Consider the following 22,542-nt stretch of genomic DNA (forward strand, 5'->3'; position numbering starts at 1 on the left):
GACGGATGTCCACCTCGGCTTCAGCTTCAGCCACAATATCTTCTCGTGTCCTCTCATACCTCACTGTTTCTCGTGGTCTCCTGGCCTCTTCTACTCTCTCCCCTTTCCGGGTCACACGGCGGATGTCCACATCAGCTTCAGCTTCAGCCACAATATCCTCTCGTGTCCTCTCATACCTCACTGGTTCTTGGCGTCTTCTGGCCTCTTCTACTCTCTCCCCTTTCCGGGTCACACGACGGATCTCCACATCAGCTTCAGCTTCAGCCACAATATCCTCTCGTGTCCTCTCATACCTCACTGGTTCTCGGGGTCTCCTGGCCTCTTCTACTCTCTCCCCTCTCCGGGTCACACGACGGATGTCCACCTCGGCGTCAGCTTCAGCCACAATATCCTCTCGTGTCCTCTCATACCTCGCTGGTTCTTGGCGTCTTCTGGGCTCTTCTACTCTCTCCCCTCTCCGGGTCACACGACGGATGTCCACCTCGGCTTCAGCTTCAGCCACAATATCCTCTCGTGTCCTCTCATACCTCACTGGTTCTTGGCGTCTTCTGCCCTCTTCTACTCTCTCCCCTTTCCGGGTCACACGACGGGTCTCCACCTCGGCTTCAGCTTCAGCCACAGTATCCTCTCGTGTCCTCTCATACCTCACTGGTTCTTGGCGTCTTCTGGCCTCTTCTACTCTCTCCCCTCTCTGGGTCACATGACGGATCTCCACATCAGCTTCAGCTTCATCCACAGTATCCTCTCGTGTCCTCTCATACCTCACTGGTTCTTGGCGTCTTCTGGCCTCTTCTACTCTCTCTCCTGTTCGGGTCACACGACGGATGTCCACCTCGGCTTCAGCTTCAGCCACAATATCTTCTCGTGTCCTCTCATAGCTCACTGGTTCTTGGCGTCTTCTGGCCTCTTCTACTCTCTCCCCTTTCCGGGTCACACGACGGATGTCCACCTCGGCTTCAGCTTCAGCCACAATATCTTCTCGTGTCCTCTCATTCCTCACTGGATCTTGGGGTCTTCTGGCCTCTTCTACTCTCTCCCCTGTTCGGGTCACACGACGGATGTCCACCTCGGCTTCAGCTTCAGCCACAATATCCTCTCGTGTCCTCTCATACCTCACTGGTTCTTGGCGTCTTCTGGCCTCTTCTACTCTCTCCCCTGTTCGGGTCACACGACGGATGTCCACCTCGGCTTCAGCTTCAGCCACAATGTCCTCTCGTGTCCTCTCATACCTCAGTGGTTCTTGGCGTCTCCTGACTTCGTCTTCTCTCTCCCCTGTTCGGGTCACACGACAGATGTCCACCTCGGCTTCAGCTTCAGCCACAATATCCTCTTGTGTCCTCTCATACCTCACTGGTTCTCGGGGTCTCCTGGCCTCTTCTACTCTCTCCCCTCTCCGGGTCACACGACGGATGTCCACCTCGGCATCAGCTTCAGCCACAATATCTTCTCGTGTCCTCTCATACCTCACTGGTTCTTGGCGTCTTCTGGCCTCTTCTACTCTCTCCCCTCTCCGGGTCACACGACGGATGTCCACCTCGGCTTCAGCTTCAGCCACAATATCTTCTCGTGTCCTCTCATACCTCACTGTTTCTCGTGGTCTCCTGGCCTCTTCTACTCTCTCCCCTTTCCGGGTCACACGGCGGATGTCCACATCAGCTTCAGCTTCAGCCACAATATCCTCTCGTGTCCTCTCATACCTCACTGGTTCTTGGCGTCTTCTGGCCTCTTCTACTCTCTCCCCTTTCCGGGTCACACGACGGATCTCCACATCAGCTTCAGCTTCAGCCACAATATCCTCTCGTGTCCTCTCATACCTCACTGGTTCTCGGGGTCTCCTGGCCTCTTCTACTCTCTCCCCTCTCCGGGTCACACGACGGATGTCCACCTCGGCGTCAGCTTCAGCCACAATATCCTCTCGTGTCCTCTCATACCTCGCTGGTTCTTGGCGTCTTCTGGGCTCTTCTACTCTCTCCCCTCTCCGGGTCACACGACGGATGTCCACCTCGGCTTCAGCTTCAGCCACAATATCCTCTCGTGTCCTCTCATACCTCACTGGTTCTTGGCGTCTTCTGCCCTCTTCTACTCTCTCCCCTTTCCGGGTCACACGACGGGTCTCCACCTCGGCTTCAGCTTCAGCCACAGTATCCTCTCGTGTCCTCTCATACCTCACTGGTTCTTGGCGTCTTCTGGCCTCTTCTACTCTCTCCCCTCTCTGGGTCACATGACGGATCTCCACATCAGCTTCAGCTTCATCCACAGTATCCTCTCGTGTCCTCTCATACCTCACTGGTTCTTGGCGTCTTCTGGCCTCTTCTACTCTCTCTCCTGTTCGGGTCACACGACGGATGTCCACCTCGGCTTCAGCTTCAGCCACATTATCTTCTCGTGTCCTCTCATACCTCACTGGTTCTCGGGATCTTCTGGCCTCTTCTACTCTCTCCCCTGTTCGGGTCACACGGCGGATGTCCACCTCGGCTTCAGCTTCAGCCACAATATCTTCTCGTGTCCTCTCATACCTCACTGTTTCTTGGCATCTTCTGGCCTCTTCTACTCTCTCCCCTTTCCGGGTCACACGGCGGATGTCCACATCAGCTTCAGCTTCAGCCACAATATCCTGTCGTGTTCTCTCATACCTCAGTGGTTCTTGGCGTCTTCTGGCTTCTTCTACTCTCTCCCCTCTCTGGGTCACACGACGGATCTCCACATCAGCTTCAGCTTCAGCCACAGTATCCTCTCGTGTCCTCTCATACCTCACTGGTTCTTGGCGTCTTCTGGCCTCTTCTACTCTCTCCCCATTCCGGGTCACACGACGGATGTCCACCTCGGCTTCAGCTTCAGCCACAGTATCTTCTCTTGTCCTCTCATAACTCACTGGTTCTCGGGATCTTCTGGCCTCTTCTACTCTCTCCCCTGTTCGGGTCACACGACGGATGTCCACCTCGGCTTCAGCTTCAGCCACAATATCCTCTCGTGTCCTCTCATTCCTCACCGGATCTTGGGGTCTCCTGACCTCCTCTTCTCTCTCCCCTTTCCGGGTCACACGACCGGTCTCCACCTCAGCTTCAGCTTCAGCCACAACATCTTCTCGTGTCCTCTCATACCTCACTGGTTGTTGTCGTCTTCTGGCCTCTTCTTCTCTATCCCCTTTCCGGGTCACACGGCGGATGTCCACCTCGGCTTCAGCTTCAGCCACAATATCTTCTCGTGTCCTCTCATACCTCACTGGTTCTCGGGGTCTCCTGACCTCCTCTTCTCTCTCCCCTTTCTGGGTAACTCGACGGATGTCTACCTCAGCTTCAGCTTCATCCACGTTGTCCTCTCTTGTCCTCTCATACCTCAGTTGTTCTTTGCGTCTTCTGGCCTCTTCTATTCTGTCCCCTTCCAGGGTTACACGTCGGATGTCAACTTCTGCTTCAGCTTCAGCCACAATGTCCTCTCTTGTCCTCTCATACCTCACTGGTTCTTGGCGTCTCCTGGCTTCTTCTACTCTCTCCCCTTTCTTTGTCACACGATGCATCTGAACATCAGCTTCAGTGACAATATCCTCTTGTTTCCTTTCGTACCTCTCAGATTTGTATGGTCTCCTCTCTGTATCTCTTTTCCTTTCTGCATAGTAACCTTCTTCCAGATCCCTTTTATTGTACTCTCTGTGGTCTATTACTAGCGGTTCCTGTAGGTGTGACTGATGCAGCCTTTCTAAATCTGGGCATTCAGGCTTACACATCTGGCAGCTGCTTCTTTCAAGTTCTTTTTGTTCCAACTCACGTAGGTGGTTGTGGCTTCTCTCATCTTCAAGTAATTCAGGCTTTTGTGGTTGATTGTGCCTTCCTCTATGTGCTTCTTCTGGTTCATGTGGCCAACGGCTGCTTCTACCTTGTGCCACTGCCTCTTGGTCTTGTGGTCGATGTTTTCTTTGATCATAGTCTGGCAGTGCTGCCTCACGTGGCTTACGTCCACTCTGCCGGTCTGGCAACGGCTGTGGTTCACAGGACTGGCTGCAAGTTCTCACGTCTGCCAGTTGCTCTGGTTGAGGCTCCTCTTCATTTTTTCTCCCATCTCTCTGTGGTGCCTTCCAGCTGCTGCGCTTGTGGTCTTGTAAATCTCCCAATCTGTCCAGCTTGGGTGGCTGACGTCTTTGGCTGCTACTTTGGTCACCTGGCTCTTGGCTTCGTTCTTCGTATTCCTGAGGGATAAGTTCCCTCAGCCTGGTTCTTCGTCTTGCATCAGCTCTGCTTTTTGTGTTACGTTCCTGGCGATGACTTCCCGTCTCTTCTTGTGTCTCAAGATCCTGGACCCTGGTGTCTCGCTGTGGCTCAGGTAAGCAGGGGGGATGGCGGTTGCGCTCACGAGTTCGTGGTTCTTCTTCCTGGAGCTGCTGACAGCTCCCTCTGTTCTTAATTTCAGGCTCTTGGGCTGTCTTGCTGCTGGTTACCAGTTTTGTTCTTTGCAGAAGGCATTGTCCCTTCTGCAGGTACCAGTAGCAAGCCTTAGCAACTCTGAATACCAAAAGCAGGAACTCGTTAAAATCAATTTCCCCATCCCCATCCCACTCCAGAAACTGCAGAATCTTGTCAATTGTCTGAGGGTCGTGTGGGTTCTGTAGGGAAAACACACATAGGGAAACAGAAAAAGGATTAAGCCATGCTGTTCCTTGTCAGGAAATGCAAACCTATCAATCATGACTATTTCTTCTACATGTGTCTCTCACTTGTATCTCTCTCAGGTTCACTTTTATAGCTCAGCATCTCTTCCATGGCTATGTCTTCCATTTTCCTGGTGATTTCCTGGCCAAGGCTAAAAATTTGGAGATACCATATCCCTCCACTGGTTGCATTTCCTTCCTGTCTTTGAAAAGAAACTTCCTGACAGTTCATTCTCCAATTTCACCAATTTGTTCACACCAAAATCTATAGGAAGAGATTTTCAGACAGTACAAAAGCACACATCTGCTGCTCACCCTTGGCAAAAGCCTCTGCATCCCGTTTACCTCTGGTCACAAGAATCATCCCCTCTCCAGAAGATTTTCTGGTCTCTACACTCCAGTTCTATCCTCAAGTCCCTTTTTGTCTCTGCCGTACTCACCGCTATGGCATCTGCAAATTCCTTCTGGATAAACTCCTTCATCTTCCTTCGGTTGAGTTTGGATTGGTCTCCATCTTCCTTTGCATGTTGGTAAAAGACAGTAATGATGGTGGAAACACTGTCTAAGAAGTGAGACATCTTCCTGCAGATTCAAGCAAGCCTGCAATAAAAGTAGCAGACCTAAGAATGGGAGATTACTTGGGTGAGTGTGGAAGATGGGGAGGATTGTTGGAGTTCAGCCATACATATTAATGAGAGTCTGGGTGCCCTGGGCTGCGTGTCCACTCCTCTACCATGTCAAGCTGTGCTTCACCAGGGCACTGCAAAGGTATCCAAATGCTTAGGGGTTTTGGTGGGATGGGGAGTGTCCTCAAGCTTGTCTGCTGACGTATTGGAATGACGTTTGGTATGGGATGGCAGGATGCCTTCATTTGTGGGTTGCAGGAAGGAGATTGGGGATGGACTCGAGATACCCTAAGAACCAGTCCCTGTAGGCCCTACCAGCCCCTTCAGTTTCTGGGACCAACGTTGCCACTGCTTGGCACTGAGATGCACCAACTCCTCTGGAGAGGTCAGAGGATGTGTAAAGCAGTGCTGGCACAGCAAGAGAGGACCCAGCTGAGGCAGAGGTGCATAAAGCACTCACAGAGGGTTAAACAAGCCCTGTGACATGCAGCAGTGCAAATCAATCGATGAATCTTTTGTTACAGCACCAGATTACTGTCCAACAGATTTTGGCCAAAGAGAATGGTCAGATCACCCGGGTCAGATATACTTATTGAACTTAATGGAAATCTTCTGGGCAGAAGGCAGTGCTCCTGCTTGAGCTTTGGGTATGGAAAACTGAAACACCACTTCCATGCTCCTTGCAGGATCCCTGAGCCTGTTATTGGCTGCATCAGTTCCAGGATCTCATCTTGCAGCTGGGGAAGCTGCTCCCTGCCTGCTTGCAGTGTGCACACATGCATGAACATACGCGTGCACCTCTGCATGCAAAACCCTGCACCTTGCTATTTCTATGGAAAACTGAATGCTTCTGCCATCTGTTCATCCTGGCTGGGAGACGAGTGCAGACCAAAGCAAGGCACCAGACCTGGCTCCTGCTCTCCTTTTCATTTGGAGAAAAACTGCCTTTCTGCACTGACACACAACAAGAGCATGCAGCTGTCCAAATGGCAAAAAATAACATTTCATTGAAGACAAAGCCAAAAGACGCCCAGAAAATGCTGCAGCAGAAATGTCATTAACACCCAAGACAGCATCAGAAATCACTCATTTTCACCCAACAAAGCACGCTTTTCAGAAGGAACGACTTACCCAAGACACCAATGGGATCGAATGGGATTCCTGTGAAGCCGTGCGGAGAGATCCGAGGACCCAAGTGCTTTTATAGGGTCCTTGGTGGAGGAGCAGAAAAGGAGCCACCCTTTGTGGACATTGTCCTGATTCATCTTTGGCCAAACCCAGCTGCACCTTCGTGTCCTCAAACGGGTTATTTAACTTATCATCCCATTACCTATCATTTTAACCCAGAAATAGCAGTTGCCATGTGGCAATTCAGGCACTGGCTGGTTCCGCCTAATCCGGACTGTAAAGTTATTTTATGGGCTGATTGTATTTCAGATTTAAAAAAAAAAAGTCTAGACTGCCTATAAAGTATATATATAAATGGGAGGATGTATTTCTTTTTTTATGAACATGTATCTTTGTAGGTATGCATTTATATATGTATAATACACGCACATAAAAATAGCACCAGAATGAACCTGGGAGGGTGTTGTAAGCAGGTGTGGGGACCTGCCCACCATTATGCAGATCCTTGGGGCTGGGGTCCAGCAGTTTGGCTTTGGGTTTTTCTCATGGAGGAAGGCCAGAAGAAGCCCTAAGAACTACAGAGGTGGTGAAATTCAGGTGTGTGGCATAAAAATCCCCAAATTGTGCAGGAGATCTCTGCTTGTGTGGTGTTCTTGTAGCACGTGCCATATATATGTGTATATATATACATATACATTTATTTTCTCCTTGATTACTTCTTATTAAGGAGCCTTTCATTGTATTATCTGGGTTTTTTGTTGAAAAAAAGAAAAAAAAAAAGCCCAAACCAACAAAACTTTTGTGAATGGTAAAATCTGCAAAGCAGACTTCTTAACCAGAAAATGCCTATTTGACATGCAACGACTTTTCATTGAGAAAAAATGATGATACAACATTTTTTTACGTGGACTATTTTCCATGAGCGGGTTTCATTCCAACTTTTCTTGATCTTTAATTAAAACTAAAAGTGGAAACCTCTCAGCTGGGAGCTCGATTCATGTTGAAGCTTCATCGGGTCGCTCTAGGCAACTCGTGCTGTAATTGCCTCTCCGTTCCCCCTCCCTTTTTTTTTCCCCTTTAATATCTTGTAAGTGTAAATGAATTAGAGACCAATGGGTTCCTTTATTCCTCTCAAACTCTCCCCATTTATGGAGCAAACAAGGAAAGCTTTGGCCATGCCACTCGGGCTCTGTGTTGGAGCTGAGCTTCATGGTGTGACGGAGACATTGCGGGTGGCTCCAGAGCAAGAACTTGCCACGCAGCCTTGGCTTAGCTGCTCATCTGTCCCATCTGATGGTAAGAACATACTGGGTGTAGGAGCCTAATTAATTAGTGCTGGTAACACCTTGGGGATACTCATACAAGTGCGCACGGAGGATTGTTACTAACCGTGCTTCATTTTTGAGCTTTTTTTCAGGATTAAATTATACTGGTGTAAATTATACCCCACCTATGGGATAATAATACCCTTGGGAAACTGTAATTTTATGGTAGATTGCAGTTATTATTAAAATTAGAGCATTACAGTGTGGCTGGAGCTTGTATGCACAGTGTCCTATAACAGTCTGCAATCCCCGCAGGGGCAGGGGACGTCAGGAGGCACAGAGCAGATTTCAGGTGTTAATAGAGGCAGAGGTCCACAAAAGCAGCACCAAACCATGTCCTCCAAAAGCTTGGCTGTTCCCAGAGAGGGCTTTCATAGAGGGAACCTGGGTCTGTTTTTCAAAGCTATTACCCAAAAGGGTGGGCTCCATCCTCCTCCTTCCATCCTGTTCTGTGTGAATTGCTGCCTGTGTTCGTGTAGGGTGGCCAAGTCTCATTTTAACCTCAGAAGAACTGGGTTCCTCATAGGGCATATAAAAGACTTTTCTCTTAACACCTCCCAGTCTTGCAGGTGTCTTAAACAGATACTTGTGTCTGCAGGGAAATTTTCACTCTGCTGTAATGTTCTTCTTAAAATGAACAAGTACCTTTCCCCCAACTTCAAATACAACACTCAGGATGGCAAAAGTAGAATAATTCAGAATAGAGTGTATAATGATCACATCATTAACAGGGCTGGGGGGGGGTGTTGATTTTTACTGGTGCTGCAAAAGGCTGTGGCTGATGGATTGCAGAGTCTGGTGGTGGGAGACCTGAGCTGGAGCCAATAAGTAGCTAAGAGCTGTTCAACAGTCCTCAACTGAGAGCTATTTCACAAGGAAAATGGAGTTTTCTGGAAAAGAAAACGTTTTGAGGAATGTCTCAGATGAAATGGGAGATCTGATGGATTTCTGATGGAATTTAAATCTCGTCTGTCCCATTTCATTTTGATAATGCTCCCAGCTGCCATTAAGATAAGTCAGGGTCTGGTTTCACTGGTGTGTTTTATCATCAGAAGAGCAGAGCGGTGCATTTTGTGTCCAGCACATTTAGCTGTGACATCAGCACTTTTAGACCAAATCATTTTTGAAACGTGTCTTCTGGAGATCGTTTTGAAATGCTGCTTTTTTGGTTCTGATTCAGTGCACAGCAAATTGTGAAATTCCGGTGTGTCCCGGAGCAGTGACGCTCTTTTTCCCAGTGAGGTCTCTGTGCTCTGCTTGTCACCAGCCACAGAGCAGGAGGTGCGGGTGCATTTATCATCCCCTGATTTGGCTGATAGGTCGCTGGCAAAAGATAATATGGGGAAAAACAGGCTGAGCATCACCTCCCTATGGGATGCGGAGTCCTGGTGGTCCGGCATGTCCAAACCCATAATAACCCCCCTGACTTCAGCAGGCTGCTTGCACCCGCAGTCACCCACATCCCTACGTGCACATCCGGAGCCAGTACCCAAAATTCCTGAGGCTGAGGCCAGCTTCACGTGTGCATGGATTGCGTGTCAGCTTTTTGCATCCAGCTTTCCAGGTGTTACTGGGACTGAGTGTACGTGAATAATGGGGATTAATATACCTCTGCTCCTCTTGGAGCATTCAGTAGCTAGTAGGGATTTTCGACTTTCCCACTGTGTTCCACATTCCCCCTTTCTGAGATTTTTAAGCAATGAGGATAAATAAGACAAATCCTTCCCATTTAGTGTTCAGAGCTCTTCTTTTTTTTTTTTTTTTCAGCAGACACACAGAGTGCCTGGAGCAGACTCATGCTGCCAGGTACCTGCTCAGAGGTCATGCCATCACATCAATCGCAACATCCAGCCTCTCTGAAGACATCAGATGTCACATCCCTGCCTTTGAAGACCCATAGATTCACCTTCAGCCACCTGCCCCCAGGACACAGCACCCCGGGGCAATGTGGCACTGTGTCATGCATGGGATGGGCACTGAGGTCCTTCACTCTTGCTCAGAACAGTGCAGCAATACACCAGGACACTGTACTAATTTGCAGTCAGTTTTATTGCTTTGCTTATACAACCTAATACAGGATAAGAGAGGAGATCTCAAGCCAGGAGTAATTCAATACAAGCCAGGTGTGTAAGCTCAGGGTTAAGAAAGGATTGGACAAGATATAACAAATGGCACTGGACAAAATTTCTGACCTTGTTGGCACCAATAGCCAAAGTTGGGCTCACTGCAGCTCTCACTTCTGTGGAGGCCACTGAGGCTGCAGGTGCTCCTGCTCTGCCACATGTTTTCCTTTGCCATGAGCTCCATGTTGCCGTTGTCCTGGGACATGATGAGCCTCAGCCACACTGCCTTCTTGCACCCATACCGTAGGGTCAGGGAGGTGAGCTGGGTCGTGATGTCTCCCCAAGGGCTGTGGATCAGGGTGGGGGCTCGTGCCCCGTACTGGAGGTGGCAGCTCATGGGTCTCTCTGGGGCTGGGATCCTGCCGAGGGGCTGCATGTTCCTTGGTTTTGTCTGTGGTTCTCCCTGGTATCTTGGTGGGAAAAGTCTGGATCTGCTGTGCTGGCTCTAGCTCTTCCCTCTGGTTGTGGTTGTGTCCCAGCTTTGGTGTCTCTTTCACTTGATCCTGGTGGGGTTTTGGGTCATGTTTTGGTGTTTTCTCAGCTTTTTGGGTATTTTTGTCCTGTTCTGGCATCTCAGTGACCAAGATCTCACCTCTCTTTGTACCCTCTTCTCGTGCCTTGGCCCTGTCATCCTGATGGGTGCCCTGGCCATCCTTTGGTGTCTTGCTCTTCTGGTTCTGTTGGGTGCCTTGGTTGTTCTTTGGTGTCTCAATCTTCTGGGTCTGTTGGGTATCCTGAACCTTTGGTATCTCACTCTTCTCAGTCTTTTGCGTGTCCTGGTCCTTTGGTGTCCCACCTTCCTGTTTCTGTTGGGTGTCTTGGTGGTTCTTTGGTTCTTCACCCTCCCAGTGCTGTTGGGTGTCCTGATCCCGTTGGGGTGTCCCACCCTCCTGCACCTGTTCGCTCACCCCTTGCTCTGGGACCTGCTTGTGGTGCTGCTCCCCATCTGCCTCCTCCTGCGCTGTTGGCTCCTGATAAACTTCTGGCTCCAAGTACTGCTGGAACTGTTTGTGGCAAGCCTTGGCCACACGGAAAACCAGGTTGAGGAACTCGCCAAAGTCAACCTTGCCACTGCTGTCTTCATCCAAGAAGAGCAACACCTTCTCGACAGTTCTGGGATCCTGGGCATCCTGCAAGGAAACAGCATCAGCAAGACCCAGCAGCCCTTTGCAAGATTTCTTTGGGATCAATCACTCAAACAGAAACCCATCCCTGTATGCCTTCCCCATGGCTTGTGTTGCTGGATCCTCACCATGATCATGTCCTCTAACTCCTGCTCGATGAGCTGCCGCAGCTCCCCCTTGCTCAGCGTACTGGAGTCACCATCACTCCTGGCATATGTGTAGAAGGTAGCGATGATACCGTTGATGTTATCCTGGAGCTGGGCCATCTCCCTACAGAACAGAGGCGGCCTGTGAGAAAGACACCAAAAGGCAAAAAGGGGCTTTTGCTTGGTTTTCAGGTGAGCTTCTCTCAGACAGCGTAGCTGGACAGGAAGATGAGCCAGAAGGACTTTGATAAAACGAAATGGAGTGGTTTTTCCTTCAGGAGAGCTCAGCTCCAGGAAAATGCTGAGGGCTCTGAGCTCCCACTTTCTTGCAGGGTCTGTCTGGACTTACCTGGGCGAGAAGAGTGTCGTGTGCAGTCAACCTGCTCCTAGCAGCCTTATATACAGTGGCATTGTGCAGGGAGACAGCGTCAGCAGGGTGCCGCATCCTCGCCCAATGACACTGTCATCCCCCTGTCTTCATTTGTCTCTTGTTCATTAACTTCTGCTTCAGTGCTTTACTCCGGAGTGAAGAGATGATCCTTCCTAAGCTCACCCCACCTGCGGATGCATTTCAGAGGAATTAAGCAGAAAAGGTTATTTTTAGTACTGCAGGATTTAGCTGAAGGTGATGCCCGAGCAACACCCAGGACTCTTTAGTGAACGTGTTTGGTGAGCGATGCAAGTGACTGACACGGGAGGGGGCAACCTGGGAACGCCTGCACGGGGACGAAGAGGAAATAGAATAAAGGGAGAAAAATAAGGATATGCAACACCCAGATCCAACTGACCCCTTCCCCAAACTCCCACTTTCGGATGCCGGCGGGGAGGCACCGGGCAAAGAAATCCTTTCCAATAGTGCCACCAAGTGGCACACGGAGGGGGATAGGGGGTGGCACGAGCTGCAGTCACCCCTATACTGCATGGGAAAACTGAGGCACAGCGCAAGGAGGGGACATCAGATCCTCGAGTTGGTGACGGCCGCGCTGTGCACCTTGTCCTGCTGGACTTGGTTCCAAGAGAAAAAACACTTCCAGAAAAGTGCCCGGTGTAAGGAGGGGTTCATGGGAACCAGTGGAAATCCCTGCAGTTGGGCTGGGCTGGGATGAGTGGGGGAGTCAAGGAACCCTCCTGCACAGCTAGGGATGCTGTAGGGTAGGAAGCTTTGGTGACCCAAACAGCTCTGAACAAAGCCTGAAGTCAGATCCTAAAAGGAGGAAACTTAATGCACAGATTCTGCTTTATTTTCCCTCTATTAATCTATCAACCCATCTGTTGTACTCCATGAAGACTCCTCCTCAGGTGGGGCCCATTTGTTCTCAGTTTTCTCATTAAGCTGCAGTGGGGGTTAGGGGACAGTTCCTGGGGGCACCAGAGAGGCAGAAGTACATGGGGTGTTCCCACTGCTGTTATTTCTGGTTACCTGGACCCCGGGCAGGGCACTTTCCTGCAGGTAACCATAGACAATAACAGGTTTATGCTGCACAGGGTTTCTTATGTACTTTACAAAGCAGAAAGGTCACCAGGTACGTGAAGTTAAAAGAAAGAAAAATGCTGCTTTCAGCAGAGCTTGAAATAAATGACCATGGAGCAGAGGGCAGGTGCTGCTGAGCCCTGTGCTGATGAAACCACCTGAAATGCATCTGAGTAATGAAATCACCTGATTAAGAGGCCTTTAGGTCTGTGCCTCTTGTTAGAATCTCCCCAGCATGCTGTGACCTTCAAACTACTGTGATACTGTTGAGTGAGGGGGGGGGGGGAAATCACTGCAGCTCTGGTTGTAGGGCAGGATTTTGCTTTAACATGACTGCTTCCCCTATGGTGCCGCTTGTATTTATGAGAAGAACAAATACTGTGGGAGTTTGCCCTGGAATCAGCCACAGGGCAGCTAATCTGGGCAAGCACAGAGTGGGGTCTGCCCAGGCACGGTGTGAGGTGTGGCAGAGCAGCGGGTCTGTGGCTTGCTGTTTGCTCACTGTAACAGTCACAGATCACTGAGATCTATTTGCCAAAGGAGCTCCATCTTCTGAGCTCACTGGTAGGAAATGTGTGGGGGCACTGGGCAAACCCGCTTCTCTGGTAGGCACTGTGTGCTCAGGCTTAGGCTCCCAGCAGCTCCATTGCTTCCTGGAAAGAGTTTGACCTCCTATTTTTTTCCACATCCACCCAGTCCGCCTGTCTTTGTCTCTTGGGCACAAAGGAGCTTCTGTGCATGCCAGAGTGTGTACTCATCCCCAGCCGGGACGGCTGTGATCCGGTGTGCTCAATTTGAGCTGATTCATGTCAGACATGTAGCAAAAAAAAAAAAGAAAAAGAAAAAAGGAAGGTGTGGAAAATGCAAGTGTGTAGCATTGCACAAGAGGCTTGAAAGAGTTTAGGGGCTGTTAGAGCTACCTTTGGGGTTTGATGTGTCTGCAACATAGGCCATTCTTAAACTTCTGCTGTATTTTAATGCGTAGAACCTAAACTTGGTTCTGTTAGTTGAAAACAGTGCTTTAGGAAACTTGAGAAAGCCTTTGAGCTTGAGGAGTGTTGGGATGGAGGGGAGGCAGAGTTGGTGCTGCACCTGGGGGGAGCAGGGGCTGCTGTGGGGGTGGTGTTGGGTTTTGGGGCTCAGGGTATGTGGGGTGGGGGTCTGTCCCAGTGGTTGAGTTTCTCAACAGAACTGCAGCAGGAAATGACTGTTTATTCCTGTATGACTCAGTTTAATTGTTCCTGCTCAGTGGGGAAGGGCAGAGGGGTGGGTTAGTGATGAAGAGTGGGGGGGAAAGCATTGCACCAAATGCTTAAGGCATTTAAATGCAGGTTTGGGGGAGATATGGCAGGCTCTGTGGGATTGAATGGCCTGGGCTTGCTTTAGGGTTTGGAGGACAGAGCCAATGCTGCTACGGGGACAGCACTGGGAGGTGGTGGCCATTGCAGTGAGCACCTTCTCAGCCTTTTCCCTTTGTCTCCAAGGGCACCTGGTGTTGAGTCCCCTTCTGCCTCACTGTGCACACAAAGCATCATTCCTAAACTCTCCCAGAGCCCATTATGCAAAGCGCTTTATCACTACATCTATGTCATTATCAGGAATTAAGTTAATTGGAGTAAAATGCTTTATTTTCCTGTGCTGCCTGGGCATTTCAGCAAGTTATTTCTGTTGCTGCCTTCTTCACTGCTAATTCATCGTGACATTAAGGAGTGTAATACATCAGCTTTTCTCTAATATGTGTTTCTACTTTTTTTTTTTACATGTTAATGAGGATATTTAACATATTTCTTCAGAGATAATTGGATTCCAAGGCTCCCTGTGGTAATGCACCAAAAACCAACGAGCAGTGCCTATAATATCGAAAAGACTTTCCTGCATTTGAATAATCCCACAATGAAAATTAGGAATTAATCTCCTGGCTGAAACAAGGCTTTCCAGGATACTTTGTTTTGAGGCAGTTTTAATACATGTGTTCACCATCGTTCTGAAGAATCTTAATTAAAACCTTCCTTTGCATTTCTACCCTGGAACCCACAGAGGGGCACAGGTATTTCGGATTATCTCATCCCCTTAATCCTCCCCATGAAGGCAGGATTTGTCTGCTCTTCGTTTGCTCACAGCTTATTGAGATGGCTGCTTGAATGTAAAACATAGAAGGAAGTTTTGAGTAAATTGTTTCCTGAAGGGGAAAAGTAGCTCCTCAGTTTCCTTTCTTCTCCCAAACCCAGATCTGCTTAAGCACACTGTGGTACATCACTCCTGGCGTGCTGTCCCTACGGTGCTATAACGAGAGCATGTAGGAAGGCCTGTATCTCATTTTAAGCAAATATTTAGTGACGAGAGTCAATAAATATACAAATGAATGAAGCTAAGAGGCCAGAAGGAAAGTGAGATGAGATTATCCCGTGTTTTCTGCTCCGAAGCACTGCCTGTGTTCTCCCAGCAGCGTCTACACCAGCAGGAATTAGTGCACCGCGCACCACCAGAGGGCGCGGAGCGTGCGCGTGCACGGATGGGTGTGCGCGTGCACGGATTTGCGTGCATGCAAAGCCATGTGTGCGCGTGCACGGGCACGTCTGCCCACAGCGGCTGGGGGCACGCAGGACTTTGGCTCTGCTGCTCCCTCCCACTAATGATGCTTTCCACTAGGAGGATTTCTTGGAAAGCTTTTTGAGCTCGAAGCAGCTCTTTCCTACAGTCGTAGAATCACAGAATCATAGAATCCTTAGAGTTGGAAGGGACCTCTGAGGGCTTTCTAGTCCATATCCCTTGCAATGAACAGGGACAGCACAGCTAGATGGGGTTGCCCAGGGTCTGGTTCAGCCTCACCTTGGAAGTCCTCACAGACAGGGGATCAACCACAACACTGTCTAGCTTGTTCCAGTGCCTCACCATCCTCACTGTAAGAGATTTTTTCCTTATCTCTAACCTAAATCTACCTTCCCTGAGCTTGAAGCCATTTCCCCTTGTTCTGTCGCCACAGATACTGCTGAAGAGCTTGTCCCCTTCTTTCCTGCTGCTCCCCTTTAGACACTGAAAGGCTGCTTTCAGGTCACTTCACAGCCTTTACTTCTTCAGGCTGAAGAGCTCTTTCAGACTGTCCTTGTAGGAGAGTTTTTCCATTCCATGGATCATTTTTGTGGCCCTTCTCCGGACGTGATCCAGCAGCTCCATGTCTCTCCTGCACTGAGGACTCCACACCTGGATGCAGTATCCCAGGCTGCTCTTTTTGGCAGCACGCAGAGGCCAGGCAGGCTGTGGGCTCTCCTCTTGGCTTTTCTCTCCCTGCTGTGTGTTAGGAGCTCAGAGCCCCCCCCCCCAAAACAGGCTGCTCATTGCCCTCTCCCTGTTCAGCCACCAGGATAGGGCTGTACACTCACTTTGGGCTCACTCTGCTCCGGGCTGAGGGTTCAGTGGGGATTTGAGTCACCTCCTGTGGCTGAGGTGGTAGTGATTCACCTGCACTCATTTCAGCTTCTCCAGGTGGTGGTGGTGGTGGTGGGGACAATTTTAGTGCCTTTCCCCGTTAGCTTCCTCACTGCTCAGTGCTTCAGCGGGAGAGTTTGGTTCTTTTTGCTAGATGGTTTAGAAGGAAGCTGCAATGTGGGGTGGTGGATTTGGGGGCGTGAACCTGCTTTCTGCTGTCTGGAACAGAAATGATCACAGCAGCACCCAGTGAAGGCACAGAGGAAGCAATGGGGAAGGGCTGGGAGGTGGCTGTGGGATGGGACAGGGCAACAGGGACGTGTTGGGAAATGTGACCTGGTGGAACCCCACGAGGGCTGTGAGCAGAGCTGGGGCAGTGACAGCACAGGGTGAAGAGCTGTCCCTTGTTCTGGCAGTGCTATCTATGCCACCTGCAGCAATGCAGCCCTGGCTCACTGCTCTCCTACTTCTCCAGCTGGGGAAATCACTGGTGTCCCTTTTAACACTGAGCTGATTTTCCTTCAGCCTGGTTTTCCCGAGAAGCACAGTTTTGATTCTCCCAGTTGTTATATCCTCACCTATTATTTGCAAGCAAATTTGGCTCAGTGATACAGTTCAAACAAATGCTACGTTTCTACAAATCTTATGACAAAAGAGTTGGTTGATGACCTCGGAGATGCTGCAGCAGAAGAAGGGAGCAACCTGTTCTTCCTTTATGGGGCTGTTGGACACCAGAGAGGAGGAGGAAACCAGGCTCTACCAGTTCTGCCTGTGGGCTTCTGTGCACAGAGCTGTGTGTGTTTGCATGGAAATGGTGCTGCTCTGAATGTTCCAGGAGCTTCTCTCCCTAAATTCAGGGCTGTGCCATGCTGGAGATGGTGCCGGCCATAGCTCATGACAAAACCTGCCTGGCCCTGAATCTGCCACAGTGCTGAACTGAATCCTGAAAACAAGAGGGAAAAAAATGGGATTTTTTTTTCCCCAGAGCCAACCTGGAAATGGCTGATGTCTTCTTGTTAAATACTTCGTTTTGTGTAGCTTGTGTACATTGTGAAGAGTGTCCTGGATGCACTGATGTGAACACTGTGCAGGAAGGACTTGTCCCAGCATGGCTCCTGCTTGCTGCCCCCATGGGTTGAGGTTCATTAAAGATATCTGCTCTTCGAAAGGTGGCATTTTGTCTTTCCCTTCTTTTCCGTAGGTAAGGGGCAGATGACAAGCTGATATGTTAGGAATGCCACAATCACACCTCATGATTCTCTCCAGCTGTACCAATTACACTCCGCCCTAATGATGATGAGCTGTCACAAGGCAGGAATAATGACAGATGAGAGGAGAGCATGGCAGGGGAACATGAGAACTGTCAAAGGAATGGGGATCTGGGGGAAGGCGATGGTGTCCCAGTTTGTTTGAATGAAGGAATGGTTGGACTGGATGACCTTGGTGGTCTTTTCCAACCTTTATTATTCCACGAAACGTTCACCGAAGCTGCACCCAACAAAACAAAACAAAACAAAAAACAACTCCATTTTTTTGAGGTTTAATTTTCATATAAGACATGACAAACCATCAGTACTTGTGGGCTGAGGAGTCCTTTGAAGAGCCAGAGGAGCCTTTACCTGGGTCTCAGTGAGCAACCCATGGAGCTTTGGGAAGGGAACTGCGGCTTCCTGGAGGTAACAGCTCAGGCTCAGGCTCTGCTTTATTGTCTTTATGCCTTCAGAAACAGCCAAGATGATGCCGACAAACCCTGAGCACAATGAATGGGTGTCTGAGCATGGATCATGCTGTGCTGGCATTGCTAGATGTGGGATTGGGAGGAGAAGCACAACTGGGGTGATGTAAGTGTGTAAGGAAGTTATTATTCAATTGAGACGATGTGGGAGAGCACAACAATTTGTGAAGGACAGCTTAGTAATAGGGTGTCAAAAGAGGGTCTTGTAGCAATGAGCTAAGCCTGTCTGACTTTGCAAGAGCTTGTTTGGGATTATAGTAAACAATAATCCTCTGCCTCATCCTTGCTGTTATTTTTACATTACTATAGGCTATCTTCACTAATGTTTGATTTATATTGTCTCCAGATCTAATATTGCAGATCTAATCTAACTCATAAAAGTCACATTACAACATAATGGACAGTATTTATAGTTCCAGGCATAAGAATCTGGAGGAGTGGCAGAAAAAAATCTGTTGATTTATTTACTGAGGAGGGGGAGGAAGCAAATAGCTGACAAACTCTTCAGATTCATGAAAATTTATTCCCTCCATCCACTAAGCTTCAATTCTTGCTCCATTATAAGGGCTTGCTTCAAGTCTTTGCAAATGTATGCAGTGCACTAACGTGCAGGGGTGCTTTATTTGCTCCACATACCGAGGCAAAACAATCCAACAGTCCTTTCTAACAGAAGACATTAAAGACCCAGCCATAATCCAATTGAAGTGGCTTTCGTTGAGCAGCAGTGTGGATGCCTGCACTGGCCCCATGCCTCTTCCAGGCAGCAGTACCCGTGTTGCAGGAGCCATTGGTGCATCCTTCTCCCCATGGCACTTCTACAACACCTCTTTTTAAGTCTTTACCCACCTATGGCATGAGGCTGCTGTGAATATTTAGAGAGGGAACTCCACTTCTGGGGAACTCTGTTATGAGCAGAAAACTTTAAATTATAGAGTGTTTACCCCGACTTCACTGGACACTGTGCAGCAGAACTTCAATTTCTCAGCATTATTCCTCTCCTGCTGTTTGCTGCAAGTTTTCTGTTCAGCCTTCGCTCGTTCCTCACCCTGGATGCCTTCTGTCATTTTTATATCTCCTTAAAAGACCTTTCTGATGCTGTTAAAATCACGCCTCTGAGCTACTTTTCTCAATATTCTCATAACGATTTCAATCTGAGAGACCATTTGAAAAAGAGGATAGAAAACCCAAAGGCAGAATCCTAACTGAATTTAAGGCAGATTATGAAAGCAGTTATTTATACGTGGGAAGCAAAAAGGCCAAAGATGATGAAATGGGGCTCTGCGAACGCAATTAATACACGCATTGCACTTTTGCCATGATTACTGCAGTCCATATGAGGCAATAAAAAATAAGGAGTAATTAACCGATGATTGAAAAATATTTTTTATTTAAAGCGAGGCAGTTTTCTCGCTCGTTGATATGGATGAGAAAGCAGGAACTCACCGAGAAAGCTGGTGAAAAGAGCCCTTTCCTCACTTGGTGCCACGCAGCCAGCTCTGACAGCGGGCCAGGCAGCGCTCCACGATGGCAGCAGTGCGGGTGTTGAGGTGGAATGGTGGCCGTGGGCTGGAAGTATTGCCCAGGCCCTGGGTGGCCGTGGGCCTATGGGGCTCTGTGCACACCAAGGTTTGAGCTGTGCAGGGATCTGCACATGGTAGCGGGCTCTGCTCAGGATGGGGAGCGCTGGCAGCCTGGGGGCAGCTGGGACCCTCCATGGAGATGGTGGTGGGGATCTCCGTGCAGCTTTCAAGCACCTCAATGGTGTAGGGTGGTTCCAGGTGCTGCAGTGAAGGTGTTTCCACACAGGTCCCGGTTGTCTCGAGGATGCAGAGCTCCACTGGTGCATTCCCATGATGGCTTGGACAGATCTCTGAAAATGTCCCAGCTGTCTCAGGGGTGCAGAGCTCCGTGGACAAGGCTGGGAGCTGTACAGGAAAGGTTTCCACATAGATCCCATCTGTCTCGGGGGTGCAGGGTGATACGGTGTGCTGATGGGGGAAAACTTCCACGCACGTCCCTACAATCTCAGGGGCACAGGGGGCTGCTGGAGAGGTGGAGGACTGCAGCTGGATGCTGGTCTCTTCCTGGCTCTGCTGCAGGTCGCAGGGTTCCACTGCTGGAGACACACAGGTGGTGACACATTGGGATGTGCAGGGGTCGCAGGTGCTCCCAGGTGCAGGGACACTGGGAGGTGGGCAGGCAGGGCCACAGGCATCAGGGCAGGAGGCCACAGCTTGGCACAGGTCTACCCCAAGATTCTGCTCAGGACAGGGACACGTGTCCTGAACAGAGCAGGTGTCAGGGTGCACGGTGACACTGCATGATGTGCAGAGGTCAGTGGTCATGGCTGTCTCCATGCAGGCAGGAGGTGGCAGGCAGGGTAGCTCACATGGCTCTGACATCTTCCTTCCTGAAGAAAATAAGAAGAACTCAATGTCCACCATCCCAATGGTTCCAACCGTTTGCTTTCCTGGCTACTAGGCTCCCCAGGTATGTTTGTGCTGACACCCAAACACAAATTCTCTATTTAAAGTCAGTTTTCAGCCAAAATTTCACTTCCTTGTGAAGATAATGATGGATTAATTAACACTTCTAGCAGAGCCTTGTGCTCCTCTCTATCCCCCTCTCTCTTCCAGGTATTTTCTCCTGTACATTCTGTAACATTCTTGCAGAACACCCAAGTCGAGCAACCCTCTCCATCCCACCTTTCTTATTGATGAAGACAGGAATAGGCTCAACAGAATGGAGCCAGGATTCACTGCCCAGGATTCCCTGGAGCTCTGTGCTCTTACCTGGGACCTCAGCTGCTTCCACGTGCGATGCTGCGCTCTCTTTGCCCTTCCACGACAGCTGTGTGGCTTCTGCCTCTAAATCCAGTGCTGGGATGCCAGGAAACATTTCACAGAGCATCCATGGGAATAACAGCAAAGTGCGAAGGGAGAAGATGATTACTCTTATCACTAGTGATATGTAAGAGCTAACAAGCAATTCCCCTCATGCAGCTGATAGCAGTCATCTATCTTCAAGGAAGTCTTACACCCTAGATGTGTAAAGCCTGAGGATACTCACCTGGCTTGATATCAGTGCATGAAGACAGCGAGCAGACCCAGCAACCTCAGCCTGGGATCTACTGTGTGCACACAGGAGCCTGGCCTCCGGAGACGGGTGCCCCAGGCACACAGACAAGCAGCCCTTCCTAGCACGGCCTTGCTCCGCCTCTGCTCTCTGATGGATTATTTGACTAATTATTTTTAATGGAAACCAGCTATTTCCATGGCTGCAGCATAACCTCGGGTGAGCCAAGATGGCTTGCAAATTCACGTGGCCTTCCAGTGGGGCTGACGTCAGGGAAGAATTTGGGAAATGAATGGATTCTTGGCTTGCTGGCAAATAGCCGGCCAGTCATAGCTCAGTTTTTCCTCCAGCCCAACACATCATTGCCAGCCATTAAGTGCTGGATGGGATGTGGGATATGGGGGATTCTTTTATTTTTAGCCACGCCTGACCTGCTTTTGTCCCTGCCCTTGTCCTGTTTGGATGTGGTGCTACTGGCTGTATGCTCCTGACATGCTCATGGAAACTCTGGTATCATCACCAGCCTTGTGATATTTTGCATCTTCTCCTGGAGCTCCAGCTTGAATAACAAAGCACTGTTCCACCACTAGGACATTGCCTTTACCTTCATGCAGCTGCACGCCTGAAGAGCAGAGGGTTGGCCATTGGTTTACCAAAGTCAGTTTAATTATGCCAGTTCAAACCACTGTGGTCAGCAGAACACTGACAACTCAAGTGGTCACGCATCTTGATTTGATTTCAATTTCTGTAACCAAAAGCCACTACGTGGGGCTTCACCACGCTCAGCAGTGAGCACACATTTAGAGGGAGGACAGAGTGCAGACACAAGAGTGCTCCTTCATCTCCAGATTATATATGTCCGTGTCTCTGCCTGCAAGTAATACTGGTTCCATATCTGTGTCACAAGTGACTTAAGGCCAATTCGGAGCCAGCACAGAAGGAAGTCTCAGTCTTTGATCTCTCAGAGGCACTGCACTCGTTGGCTCCCCCTTCTTGCTTATAAACGGGATTTTTGAGAACGTTTCCTTTGTTGCAATTGTGGCAGGCAGAACAATGACCTCACTGCACTGCTGCAGTGCCGCACAGTGTGCTACCCTTTATGAAGGGCGTATCTTGGTCTTGGTTTGGCCACTGCACCATAGATGTGAACACAGTGAACCCCAAAAGGGCACTACTGCAGTCATGGCAGCAAAGGCAGGAGGTGGGTCATCACCCTGCAGCATCACCGTAGAGGGATGGGCTGCAGCAGGAGGTGTCCTACAAGGAACCAAAGTGACATTAAATACCTTAGTGCAGCATGAAGTTTTCCCTGGCTGCATAACTGCCAGAATGCAACACATTGAAGTCTGGCTGGAATGCTGCCTTTGGTTGAGGAGCACACGAAGTGGTCCATGGGAGACCCCAGTTTTTGGTAGGAGCAATGTAGTATAGAAGAAAGAACATGGATGCTTGAGCAGGATATAGCTGTAACCATCTGTAACCGTGGCCTGTATGGGCGTCACGGTGGAAGGTGCGAGAACACATACCAAAGTAATATTTATCCAAATATGAGTTTAATCCCAAAGGGGATTGTTTCCATGCTGTATCACCAATAGTTTGTTCCCTACCTCCAGTACAAAATACGTGGATCAGGAATTCAGCCTTGCAGGCAGCTGTCATAGTGTCGCATGTACCACCTCAGTGGCTAGGTTTCATTAAAAATTATAATGTAAGCAAGTAAT

At 49.4% G+C, this 22,542-nt stretch overlaps 3 protein-coding genes and 1 long non-coding RNA gene across 6 annotated transcripts; all 4 read right to left on the reverse strand.

Annotated features, from left to right (window-relative positions):
- Positions 1–47: 47 nt before the first annotated feature.
- LOC136056624 (uncharacterized) lies at positions 48–1,499 on the reverse strand. 2 transcript variants are annotated; one of them, XR_010622963.1, is made up of 4 exons: positions 1,347–1,499; positions 1,205–1,229; positions 716–742; positions 48–364 (listed from the first exon to the last, which is right to left on the reverse strand). It is a non-coding gene; the product is annotated as an uncharacterized LOC136056624 (long non-coding RNA). The 2 variants fall into 2 exon arrangements; XR_010622962.1 differs by having other exon boundaries at positions 48–241; positions 599–742; positions 1,347–1,428.
- A 23-nt stretch (positions 1,500–1,522) lies between these two features.
- Positions 1,523–6,427, reverse strand: LOC136056639 (trichohyalin-like; the record flags this gene model as incomplete). The annotated part of the gene is made up of 4 exons (XM_065748929.1): positions 6,400–6,427; positions 5,083–5,242; positions 3,524–4,597; positions 1,523–1,885 (listed from the first exon to the last, which is right to left on the reverse strand). Coding segments are annotated over exons 2-4 (1,575 nt in total), but the record flags the coding sequence as incomplete, so codon positions are not given.
- Positions 6,428–9,754: 3,327 nt separating this feature from the next.
- LOC136056636 (cornulin-like) lies at positions 9,755–11,483 on the reverse strand. Of its 2 annotated transcripts, none has more exons than XM_065748926.1 (3): positions 11,464–11,483; positions 11,097–11,238; positions 9,755–10,974 (listed from the first exon to the last, which is right to left on the reverse strand). In XM_065748926.1, exons 2-3 carry the CDS (start codon positions 11,232–11,234, stop codon positions 9,955–9,957), a joined length of 1,158 nt encoding a protein of 385 aa, XP_065604998.1. In that variant the 5' UTR covers positions 11,235–11,238; positions 11,464–11,483; the 3' UTR covers positions 9,755–9,954. The 2 variants fall into 2 exon arrangements, with proteins under 2 accessions (XP_065604998.1, XP_065604997.1); XM_065748925.1 differs by having other exon boundaries at positions 11,097–11,256; positions 11,464–11,471.
- Positions 11,484–19,111: 7,628 nt separating this feature from the next.
- Positions 19,112–20,663, reverse strand: LOC136056697 (mucin-2-like). Its single transcript, XM_065749004.1, has 2 exons — positions 20,539–20,663; positions 19,112–20,156 (listed from the first exon to the last, which is right to left on the reverse strand). Exons 1-2 carry the CDS (start codon positions 20,654–20,656, stop codon positions 19,219–19,221), a joined length of 1,056 nt encoding a protein of 351 aa, XP_065605076.1. The 5' UTR covers positions 20,657–20,663; the 3' UTR covers positions 19,112–19,218.
- Positions 20,664–22,542: the final 1,879 nt, after the last annotated feature.

This window comes from Cyrtonyx montezumae, unplaced genomic scaffold (assembly GCF_038088225.1).
Source record: "Cyrtonyx montezumae isolate F1298 unplaced genomic scaffold, pur_monq_1.0 scaffold_57, whole genome shotgun sequence".
Lineage (NCBI taxonomy): Eukaryota > Metazoa > Chordata > Aves > Galliformes > Odontophoridae > Cyrtonyx > Cyrtonyx montezumae.

Bases quoted from the DNA above. Each gene is read 5' to 3' on its own strand.
- LOC136056636 (XM_065748926.1), bottom strand. From the start codon at position 11,234: ATGGCCCAGCTCCAGGATAACATCAACGGTATCATCGCTACCTTCTAC. The intron at 10,975-11,096 runs GTGAGGATCCAG...GTTTCCTTGCAG, and splicing joins AGTTAGAGGACATGATCATG to GATGCCCAGGATCCCAGAAC.
- LOC136056697 (XM_065749004.1), bottom strand. From the start codon at position 20,656: ATGCTCTGTGAAATGTTTCCTGGCATCCCAGCACTGGATTTAGAGGCA. The intron at 20,157-20,538 runs GTAAGAGCACAG...TATTTTCTTCAG, and splicing joins GGAAGCAGCTGAGGTCCCAG to GAAGGAAGATGTCAGAGCCA.